Below are 12,531 nucleotides of genomic sequence, written 5' to 3' on the forward strand. Positions count from 1 at the left end.
TTGTTTTAGGGTCAAGCTTAGATTATATTAGTCTTTTTAATTAAATCACTATACAAATGTGGGACCTTTTAAAGTTTGCATGAACTCATTGGCAATGACGAATTTAATTTGTAATAAAGAACTTAGGTGGGAGCAAATGGCATTTTAAAGCACACATTTATTCACTTAACACATATTCACTGCAGCCCTACAACATGCCAAGGAGAGCATAGTTAACTGTCACCTCTACCCCTTCCAAATATATTATCCATCCTGTGCACCATTTTTATTTGATTATGTTAATAAATAAAATCTTTAATGATGACTACATGGAAAGGATGACATACTCAATCAATGCAGAGCTGCAGTGTGCCCACCACCCAGGACTTCCTTGCTTTGGCTCAGTAAGTACAGAAAGACATTTCAATTAAATAAAACAAATCCCAGAGAAACCCAGATATGGTCATGCAACTTCAAAAGCAAAGTTGAAGTTACACCAACGTTTTTTGGGATTCTGTAACCATTTCATACTATTATGAGTTGCCACTGATTGATTTAGCTAAATGACAAAGACGCAACAAAAATATAGTTTATAAAAATGTGGTTCTACTCCTTGCTTGCTTTACTTCAGTCACATTCTCTCCATGGTTAGAAACAAGCCATGACAGTGGTCCAGCCCTGGATTTCTATGCACGGTGAGAAATCAGGCATAACCATGGTCTAACCCTGAATGTGATCTCAATGTTTTATACCACGGACAAATCGTTAACATATGGAAATAACCCTCTCAGCTGCTCTGTAATGTTTTTAATCCTATAGACTCTACTGCCTTGACTTTATACTCCATCCTGAACTTTTCCCACTGTTCTCTCCCCATTATAAAAGGATTTTTTTCCTTTTCTTTTCTTTTTAAAGGATCTACTGGGGGGAAAAAAAAAGTTTCGTTCCTTGTTTCCACCCTGCTGTTCTGTTGGCCCCAATGGCTGCTCAATGTTCCCTCTCCAACCTCTAAATTAAGTGTTCGTTTTCAAGTTCACTGCTGTGCTCCCCTCCCCCTGTAAAGGGAGCCTGTGGATGCTCCCCAGCCCCAGGTCCTCGCTCTCTGCTGGGCTCCCCACAAAGCAGCCTCTCACCATAGCCTGTCCTCAGATTTCTCTCTTTTTAATAAAGTTTGTGGTGGGCTTATGCCTCTAAATCATTTTTACCCATCAGAGCCATTTACGTTCCCTCTGTAACAACCAACGCTCACTCCTCTCCCATCGCCTGGCACTGATTTTTTGCCCCTGTAACCTCACTCAGTATGACAGAATGTGTTTTCTCTGGCTGTAGATAATATATTCCCATATCACTCTCACAAACCACAGAATGACCTCCGCAGGGAAACCTCTGCCCTTCCACTTCCCATCACTGCTAACAAAGCGGTATACAGAAAAAAAAACCCAATGAGAACCACAGGTTGATGAGATGTTTAACACACACACACAAAAGAATTCTTTACATGAAGACGTTTTACAGAACTGCCCATGGGGTATTCAGCCATGGTTCCCAAAGGCTGACCCAGTGACCAGTCAGGCTTAAGATTCACCCAGGAGGTTGTTACACGTAAATATCCATAGGCCCCACCCCCAGAGTTTCAGATTCAGCAGGTCTGGGGTTTGGGAGCCACTGAGAGAGAGTGCGTAAATCAATCTCAACAGCTTCAGTAAAAGCCCGATAAGCACTTATATAATGACACGTGGATACCAAATCTTCAAACCATGTGAGTCTCTAGAATTCACACAGTAATTCACATGTTTGGAGAGAAGTATAATAAGACTTCTCGGTGCAAATTAAGTCCTAATGTGAGGAAGGATGAAAGCCAAGGTATGTATTGGCCTGTCCACTCACCAGCAGCCTATAACTGCATCTGTAAGGAGCTGTGAGGACACTCCACACCCCGACCTCTCCCCGCCTTCTCCAGCATCCACCAAAAAGAGTGCCTCACAGCTCTTTGACAGGACAGGCTTTTAGAAGTTCAGTCTTTACAGGATGGGTAACTTAGTTCATTTGTACCTGATTTATGCCCCATTCAAAAATGAAACGAAACAAAAATGATGGGGCTTCCCTGGTGGCGCAGTGGTTGAGAGTCCGCCTGCCGATGCAGGGGACACGGGTTCGTGCCCCGGTCCAGAGGATCCCACATGCCGCGGAGCGGCTGGGCCCGTGAGCCATGGCCGCTGAGCCTGCGCGTCCGGAGCCTGTGCTCCACAGCGGGAGAGGCCACAACAGTGAGAGGCCCGCGTACCGCAAAAAAAAAAAAAAAAAAAAAAAAATTATGAAAAATGACTCTGGGCCAAAGAGAATGAACACCTTAGTAATTTAGTAATTCCGTCTTCCTGAAGCACAATGAGCCATTTCCCTTCCTGGGAATAAGTGTGCAGGGGATGTAAGCTAAAACCCCCTTGGACTGTGACTTTCATAAATCTGTGGGGTTTTGAATACTACTCTCTACACACCAGTACAGACCATTAAATGCATATGTAGTAAAATTCCCTCCCACCTAGGACCTTGCTTATTTGCAACTGTCAACCCATTTTAAGCAAGAGTATTTTTCTTACTAAGGAACCACTGGACCACCTCTCTTTCCCCTTAAAGAAGTCCTTTCCCCATTGCACTCTAGGCTTGTGTTGTCTAATCTCATAACCACTAACCACATGTGGCTATTGAGCGTTTGAAATGTGACTATCAGTATGTAGATGTGCTCTAAGTGTAAAATAGGCACCAGATTTCAAGGACTGAGTATGAAAAAAAAGAATGCAAAATATCTCAATCATTTTTATATTGATTAACATGTTGCTATGACAATGCTTTAGATAAATGAGCTCAAATAAGATATAGTCAAACGAGATATATTGTTAAAAGTAATTGTATAAAAAGTTTCTTTTTACTTTAAAAACTGTGGCTATTAGAAAACCTAAATTTATGTATGTGTCATGCATTGTATTTCAATTAGCCAGTGCTGTCCTAGATGAAGTCCAGCATTTTGCTTTTCATCTCAAAGCTTGTCACTCGTGCTGCCTCCGTACCTTCAATGCCGTATGCAGGTTCATTCCACCCAACTTTCATCTTGACACGCCTACTGGAAACCCTCTCATCTCACTCTTCCCCAGTCCAGTCTCCAAAACTCCACCAAAAGTTTGAAATGTTTTTGCCCACCATCCTATCAAGTCATTTCTCCCTTTTTATTTCAACAGATTCTCACTTCCCATCTCTTTCATGAAATCTTAAGTTTTTCAATGAAGACAACACAGCTGCATATTACTCATTTTCTAGACATTCCAATTTGGCCATAGAACTCATAGGGCTATTATTTCTGATTGTTCCCAATACTCATTTATTCATTTGTTCAACAGCATTCACTGGGCACCTCCTGGAGGCCAGACACTGTGCTTGCCACGGGGGTTACCTAAAAACGTCAGCACACAGCCCTAAAATGATGTGTGGAATGATGTCAACAGGAACACATAGATGAAACTGATGCTCTCCTGCCCTCAGAGCCAAAAGGACTCTCTAGTTGCAAACACCCTTCTGAGGAAGGATTTAAATGCAGTGCTCACATAACACAAGTCTTCCGGCTTGGAAAGTTGAAACCTTCTGACTCCATATTAAACACTTCCCCTCTCTCACACTTTGTATTTTCCCTCATGTTTCCCTGACTACCTTATAAACCCCATTTGTCTTTGTAGTTCCCATTTCCTTTGCTGACACAGTATTAAACACCATGCTTTCATATAAATATATACACATATATAGGTATGTACGTGTGTGTATATATATATATATATAACTATATATATGTAACTATATATATATAACTATATACATATAACTATATATATATATGTATAGTTATTTATTTCCTACAATAATGTAGGTACCACATTATTCCTATTTGAAGATGAGATAAACTGAGGCACAGGGAAGTTAAGTAACTTCCCTGTAGCTGCTGTAACACGGATGATAAAGAAGCAGAATTTGAACCCAGGCAGCCTAACTCTAGAGCCAGGGTTCTTAAATACTAGGTAATCCTGTCTCAGAGAGAATACAAACACCAAGGACCATGTAAGCTTGAAGCTGCTAAGGCCACCTGCTGCCAAGTGAGAGAAGCCATGCCAAAAATGAAGCCCATGTAGGGAAAGGAAAGCTGAAGGGAAAGGGGGACTGACAGAGAGACAGGGAAAGAGACAGAGACAATATGAGAGATGTATGAGATATTACTGATTATTTAATATGAATCTCTGGAGGATATAAAGTGAGAAACTAAACTACCTTTGGTCTTCGTAGTTATACAGGTGAATAGTCTTGTCATTTGTAGGTATGGGTTCTTAACTGGGGGTCCAACCGTAACTGTACACAAAGTTCTTGGTGTATAAACAGAACTATACAACAGTGTATATGCATGTCTCTGGGGAGAATCTCAAAGGAGACCTTGATTCTACCTAACTACCATGTTTACGGCATCTTAGCCAAATCTCTGCAAAATCAGGTGGGGACATTTAGAACAAGGCTGTTGTCATGTGGTTAGCCTATGCTCACATTAGGTCTATCCCTAGAGCCACACTTACATGGAGGAGAATAAGCTACTTCTTATCAGTTACAACTTCTAATCATCTTTTAAAATGCAAAGTGAGTTCCTGTTAAACATGCTGAATTGAAAATGCATGCTTGTAACCTAAGTGTCCATCAACGGATGATGAATAAATAGAGAAAATGTGATATATCATATATATACAGTAGAATGCTATTCAGACATAAAAAGAAGGAAATTTGCAACAACATGGATGGAATTTGAGGGCATTAGGCTAAGTGAAATAAATCAGGCAGAGATAGACAAATACCCGTATGATCTCACTTATATGTGGAATCTAAAAAAAAATCAAACTTATAGATGCTGAGTACAAATCGGTAGTTGCCAGGGGATGGGGATGGGGAAAATGGATGAAGATGCTCAAAAGGTACAAACTTCCAGTTATAAAATAAGTAAGTCCTGGGGATGTAATGTATGGTTAATAATACTATATTGTATATTTGAAAGATGCTAAGACAGTAGATCTTAAAAGTTTTCATCACAAAAAGAAAATTGTGGCTATGCGCTGTGATGGATGTTAACTAGACTTATTGTGGTGGTCATTTTGCAATATATACAAACATTGCATCATTATGTTGTATACCTGAAACTAATATAATGTTATATGTCAATTATGTCTCAATTTAAAAAAAGAAAATGCATGTTTATGTCAGCTCTTTCTCCAAATCCCACTAAAATAACAGTGTGTCAGTTCTGTTTGTTTGTCTTCAGACCATTTCTCACTCTTCCCTTGTCCTGCTCTGTTCTGTTATGCAGAGGGACAGCCCTCTGCCAGGCTGGGCCTCCCAGTCTTCCTTGGGTTCAGCATATAGGAGCACTGATCAGAGACTAAAGGGTAGAGAGAAGAGAGAAACCAGAGAATTTCCCCTCTCCCTGTCTGCCTCAGGCAGGAAATCTGGCGGTGGCTGGGGTTCCTCTGAGACCAGCTACCACTCGACAGATCTACTGCAGTTCTGGCTTTCACCAGGTAGTCCTGGTGCCTGGGCTTAGGTAACACCACCACCTCCCCTCTCCCTCGAGCCGGGTGTAACAGAATCGGTAATTTAAAGAGTGCAAAAAAAATGATGAAAGAAAAATTCCTGTGAAGAAAGAATCTGGAAGTACACTTTTAGAATCTATTTTCTTTCCTTCCGCAGAGAAAAGGATTAGGTACAAATAGAACCCCAAAAGACTAGACTTATTGATTTTGCCATACTCCAGCACATGAGATGTTGTGGGAAATAAGCCATTTCCATGCTCAGATTAATTCATTGTCCCATTCTTCAAGGAAAATATCCGAGAAGAGGCTAAAACAGTCCACAGAAAACTGAAGCAAGTGAGGTTTGGCCTGGTGTATCCCATGCCCCACTTTGACAATGCCTGCTACAATTTAGAATCCAAGGCCCTTGGATGTCATTAAGGAAAGTAACCTGCTAAAATCACTAATGCTACAGCACTAATGCTACATGGTTTCATGAATTATCCTTTATGGTTTACAGTTTTTCTTATTTAGAAACGTGGTCATCTCCAGTACTATAATAGTGAAGATTTCGGCAATAATTTAGTCTGTCCTGTCCTCTCGCTACCACCTGTGTGTTAGTGCCCAGTGATAAATGCTACCAGTCTTGCATATTCTACTTCTGATTCAGCCAACTGCAAAAGTTTGGGGCTTTCAGTTTATTCTATGATTGTGAGTCTTTATTCAATACAGTTTTTATTGTTATGCAGGTCAAATACCATCCACCATCCAGTTCCCTTCTCCTTCAGGGTCCCTGGAAGGATTGTACTTTTCCCTCTCCCTTGAAGTTAGGTAAGGGTGTGTGACTAATTCTAATCAATGAATGCCCTTTTCATAAAAATATCTATATAACAAAGAAGACATAAAGCCCCAGTAACCTGGCACATCCATTTCAAGAAATATCCGATTCATATCCAGTACCATGAAATGATATCGTTTTTGAAATTCATTGTGATGAGATTCCTATTAACTCATCAGATCGTGAGCTCTCTGAGGGCAGAGATAACCTAGAACCCACAAGCACTAGGTGCTCAATACATGTTGCTAAATGAATGAATGAAGGATTGAGGGAATGAATGAGTAACCCGTAATGTCAATATGGTCTTGTTTAAATCATTCTTATTTCTCCTTGCTCATTTGAACACTGCACTAATTTAGGAAATTACCATTAAATGAAAAAGACAATTTATTCCTCAGAGAGATTAACAATAATCTGGCTTTTCAAAGAAGGTTAATATGGAAACTAAGAAGGAAAGGCCAGTGAGTTTTGCTTTCTGTTTCTGAACTCTCTATAAAAGATGCTCCAGGAAGTACACCCACCTTACATTTGAATATAATTTTGGATTTCCTTCTTTCTCTGTTTGGGTTTGGCGACTTGAGGCTGCTATGGACTGAATGTTTGCGGCCCCCCAAATTCATATATTGAAGCCCTAACCCCCAATATGATGGCCTTTGGTGGCGGTGGGGTGATTAGGTTTAGATGAGGTCATGAGGGTAGAGCCCCATGACGGGATTAGTGTTCTTTATAAGAAGAAAGAGAGACATCAGAGCTTCCTCTCTCCATCACCACATGAGGATACAGCAAGAAGGTGACTGTCTACAAGTCAGGAAGAGGGCTCTCAACAAGAACCAAGTCGACTGGCACCTTGATCTTGGACTTCCCAGCCTCCAGAACTGTAATAAATGTCTGTTGCTTAAGCCACCCAGTCTATGAAATTTTGTTATAGCTTCCCAAGCTAAGAAAGAAGCCAAATTCTCATCTTCTCTATCTCTATCAGAAATGTAATATTATTTGCATGTCACAGACAGCTTCCCTTGCTTTCAGCAACCAGCCTAACTAAGATTCTGTTGCCTCTGTAGGTAAAGTAAGCAACATGTCCCTTCAACGACCAGCCTGACTCATCAAGTATTTCCTAATTGTGGCAGTAAGGGTTTGTTTTGACCATCACTGTTGCGTGGCACTTTTTGCTGTTCAGCTCCAGCCTAGGTATGCTGTTGGGTTTTACACAATGCAAATAAATGGAAAGTTTCACTATACTTTCAGAGCTTTTAATATAAAAAAATAGAGTTCAGTAATTTGGCCATGGATTTAACTTTTAAAAAACTGCTCTAGATCATATTAAAACCCACAAGATGTTTTCTTCTCTTGGTAAACAGATTGAATACATTGCCCTGATTTTAAGGCATTTAAGAGCGAAGGCATTTTCCAGGAAATATGGCACTTTGTATTGGCAAACAGTTGTAGGAATAAATTCTTTAAGCACCATTTAAGAAGTTTACTTGAAATTTTGGAGTTTCACATCAAAATGCTCACTATTAAATAGCAATCTGTTATATGCTATATAACATGTATGTTATATGCAATGCCAAATGAAAGTCGGCTGTCATAATTCACTAGATAGAGTTTAATTTTTACATCATTTTGATAAATTTCCCTCACTTACCAGTTTAGTCACAAATTATACCTTACGGTTGTCATGTGAAGGCAGTAAAATATTATATACTTTCAGAGGACCCCTATCCAGAAATGCTTTTCACTGCTTACATTTTATCTGTCAAATCGTATTTTCTTTAAGAAGTAAATATAAATGCCATTTTTGGGAGAAGCTACCGGCCTAGGACAAGTTCTAGCATTTAGTGTTCTGACAGATCTTAATCTGGATATCAGCCAAAGTCAATGAAACTTGTTCAAGCAGAACCTTACCTGGTTTTCACCACATCGAGAGGGTGCATCAGGCAAATTTCTACAAGACCTGAAAGATGATAAAGAAAAGTCCAGTAAACACTTATGTAAACACTGGTTCTCATTTCCTTGACCCTATTGGTTTCTCAAGTATGAATCTTCAAATTAAAAACTTGGGACTTTGGACATGACAGGTAATAGAGGCTAGGAGCAAAAGACTAATGAATAACATGATTTTATTTCTATGGGAGCAAGACACATGAGTGATTACTTCTTTATAAGTGCTCTGGCACAAACGGAGATTTTAAACAGAGGAGTGATATTCACTTCTATTAATATGTTCTCCCAACAATCTAATCATCTGTCCATTAACCCTCCCACTGCTCCCAGTCACATTTATTAACATGCAAACACATAAGCAGTGATGCTCCAACCCTCTCCCCTTTGGTAGATTCACCATCTCTCTCATCACAGCATGGATGTACCGGTGTCACAAGCACCTCTAAGTCTGAAAGGGTCAATGCCCAACTAGAAGAAGAGCACAAATACTATCATCCAAGGAGAACAGTTTCTTTTCAGTGTTCAATTCCCTGAGCTTTTCCTTCTCTTTGGAATGTTGTCCTCCTGGGAGGATACACACACATACACTTCTTCTGAGAATCCTACTTACCTTCAGATTTCAATTTGGGCAACTATTTTCCCAGAAATCCTGGGGCAGAGACTGTTAGTTGTCCCCTAGTATTCATCCCCTTTTCTTCCTGGTTGCTCAGAATAAATACTATATTTCCCAGCCTTCCTTGCTGCTAGGTCACATGTGACCAAGTTCTGGCCAATGGGAGGTAAGTGCAAGTGGTTTGAGCAATTTCTAGGAAGTCTTTTAAAGTTAAGGAGGCTGCTCCTCTCTTTCCTTTTCCTACTTCCTTCTGGTGGAATGCTGACCTAGGGCAGGAGAAGCCATTTTGCACAATGAAGTGATTTTGGGCACGGAGGTCACACATAACACAGCAACAAGACAGAAGTAGTCCATGACATCATGGAGTTCTGGTCTACCTCCAGACATTCACGTTGAAGAAAATTTTCATTTCCTTTAAACTACTGCTATTTGGGTTTTCTGCCACTCGTACCTGAACCTAATTCTGATACAGGTACCCTTTGATGTGCTCCCACAGTACCCTGGACTTGTGTTATTACATGGCACTGTAACTGTTTTCTTGTCTAAAAGCTCCACAAGGACAGAGATTCCACCTGCCTTATTCACCTTTATATCCCCATCACTTTGCACAATAGTTGGCAGTCATCTCAATAAAAATTTGTTGAATAAATAAATTAATGCTGCTTAGGGTTACTGCACATGCCACTATGTCAGCTAATTCTCTAGATGAACTGAACTGGCAGCAATTTATTCTACATTTATTCATTAGTTTGAACATAACCCAAATAAGCAAGCAAGGACGGAGAAATACTGACAAATATGATATGAAATAAAGCACAGGAAGTACTTGAATGCAGAATTGCAATACTGTTGATCACATATCCAGATGTTCAGCAGCTATGTAAATGTGAGAAAGTGACCAATGATTCAACACCTAATAGACTGACAAATGATTCTTGAGAGGGGTGTGCATGCAGGGTATTGTGCTCAGTGCTGGGACATAGCCTGATGCAGCATCAAGGGTGCCTGAAAGAATGAAGAATTTCAAAAGTGGGCACAGAAGTGACACACTGAGAACCACCTTACATGTAAAGGGAAAACAATGAACAGAGAACAGCAATATGCATAAAACTAAGTTTTAGGCCCAGTGATTTAGTGTTGCTATTTCCAGTGTGAAATGTTACTATTTATGTCCTGTTCCAATTCTAGTCTTGCATAACAGTTTACTTTTATTGTCAAATTGTCAACTGTCTTCAAGGAACTATGCCATGGTTCTCATAAAATGAATGACAGAAAATACAAATATTTACAATTTTTAAGTAAAATTTTAATTCAGCTGTGGCCTGGGTGTGCTTTATATTTGAGATTATTCATCCTAGGACACAAGGCTGATTTATGTAAGGTAAAGACCTTGCAAAAAATTTTTAGAGAGAGAGAGAGAGAGAGAGAGAGAGGGAGAGAGAGAGAGAGAGAGAATATATATATTTCACCAGGAAGCATTTTCTACAATTTTTACCTACTTTGCCTATAACCACTGGTGGAGGACTCAAGGGTATCCTTAAAGCTGGGAATAGAAAGTCACAATAAAGGCATCACACTTCACAGAATGGATGGTGGATGGGATGGTTGGTTTTTTACTTTGGAGATTTAGAATGCTTACAACGTAAAGCAGAAGACCCTTTTTTTCCAAACTATCCCTTTACAACTTAAGCCACAGAAAAGAGACAATGGAAGGTACAGGACCACATTGATGGAGTGACCAAGGGACACACCACCCCTGCTAACTCCTAACAGAATCCTCAAGTATAGAAACCTAGAATGCTGTTGTCATTCCTGTGCCTTCCTTCCTGGTCCACCTCTGCCTTCACCTATGAACAGTGCTGCAATGTCTTCAGTAACCTTTTTAGCAATAAAATGGGGGAATGCAGAAGACAAACTAGGTGCCCAAAGGTAGACTTGAATATAGATTATTAAAGGACAATGTCAAGTGATCCTTCAGTTCAGGTCTTTTTTTTTTTTTTGCTATACGCGGGCCTCTCACCACTGTGGCCTCTCCTGTTGCGAAGCACAGGCTCCGGACACACAGGCCCAGTGGCCATGATTCACGGGCCCAGCCGCTCCGCGGCATGTGGGATCTTCCCGGACCGGGGCACGAACCTGTGTCCCCTGCATCAGCAGGCGGACTCTCAACCACCGCGCCACCAGGGAAGCCCCCAGTTCAGGTCTTAATTTTGATTTTAACTATACACAATGCTATTATACATTATCTGTTCTAAGATAAATTACTTGAGAACAGCGTTTTCTAAATTTACTCTGACTTCTTATCACTGAGTCAATTCACATTTCCTCTCTCTACAATTCCATGACATATACCAGTTATATTACATTTTACATTACCAATATTATATTACAATTCCATTACATATATCAAGAATAGCATTTATCACACCATACTATGGCCAATAATATAGAGAAATATATAACTGTCTCTCCACACCATTCCCCCCATCCCCATACTGGCAAATGCAATATTCATCTCCAGACACTGTAGTCTATGTGAATGGCATCTCCTGCACTTGTGAAAATGTGTAGTCAAATACAAACCATGAGTTCTTAGAGAAGAGGGAGTATTTAACTTTATCGGCCCACTGAGTAAATAACGCTAAATACATGAAATTCACTCAGGAAGGTCTCTATCTACACTCACTCCCTTGGTGATCTCATTCCAACCCATGGTTTTAATTACCATCTATATGCTAACAACTTGCCAATTTACATTTCCAGTCCAGACTTCCCTTTCAAAGTCTAGACAAATATCTGATTGCCTATTTGACATCTCTGCTTGGATATCTAACAGCCACCTCAAAATTCACATGTTTGGGGCTTCCCTGGTGGTGCAGTGGTTGAGAGTCCGCCTGCCGATGCAGGGGACACGGGTTCGTGCCCCAGTCCAGGAAGATCCCACATGCCGGGGAACAGCTGGGCCCGTAGGCCATGGCCACTGAGCCTGCGCGTCTGGAGCCTGTGCCCCACAACGGGAGAGGCCACAACAGTGAGAGGCCTGCGTAACGCCAAAAAAAAAAAAAATCCACATGTTCAAAATGGGACTTCTGAGTGCCTTAACCAACACCCCTACTCAAAAAACAAAAATAAACAAATGGGACCTAATGAAAGTTCAAAGCTTTTGCACAGCAAAGGAAACCATAAACAAGACCAAAAGACAACCCTCAGAATGGGAGAAAATATTTGCAAATGAAGCAACTGACAAAGGATTAAGCTCCAAAATTTATAAGCAGCTCATGCAGCTCAATAACAAAAAAACAAACACCCAATCCAAAAATGGGCAGAAGACCTAAATAGACATTTCTCCAAAGAAGATATACAGACTGCCAACAAACACATGAAAGAATGCTCAACATCATTAATCATTAGAGAAATGCAATTCAGAACTACAATGAGATATCATCTCTCACACCAGTCAGAATGGCCATCATCAAAAAATCTAGAAACAATAAATGTTGGAGAGGGTGTGGAGAAAAGGGAACCCTCTTGCACTGCTGGTGGGAATGTGAATTGGTACAGCCACTATGGAG

General features: G+C 40.4%; 1 protein-coding gene across 2 annotated transcripts in view; it reads right to left on the bottom strand.

Moving 5' to 3' along the window:
* Positions 1–12,531, bottom strand: part of SLC25A21 (solute carrier family 25 member 21) — a 534,325-nt gene that overhangs the window by 201,274 nt on the left and 320,520 nt on the right. The window contains exons 1-2 of one of the 2 annotated variants that reach the window (XM_033428396.2): positions 8,957–9,182; positions 8,308–8,356 (exon numbers count right to left, since the gene is read on the bottom strand). In XM_033428396.2, coding sequence (XP_033284287.1) covers positions 8,308–8,336 — 29 coding nt within the window. In that variant the 5' untranslated portion in view covers positions 8,337–8,356; positions 8,957–9,182. Of the gene's footprint in view, positions 1–8,307; positions 8,357–8,956; positions 9,183–12,531 lie in introns of those variants that run through there. The other variant, XM_004269980.3, reaches the window with a different exon arrangement.

This window comes from Orcinus orca, chromosome 2 (assembly GCF_937001465.1).
Source record: "Orcinus orca chromosome 2, mOrcOrc1.1, whole genome shotgun sequence".
Classification (NCBI taxonomy): domain Eukaryota; kingdom Metazoa; phylum Chordata; class Mammalia; order Artiodactyla; family Delphinidae; genus Orcinus; species Orcinus orca.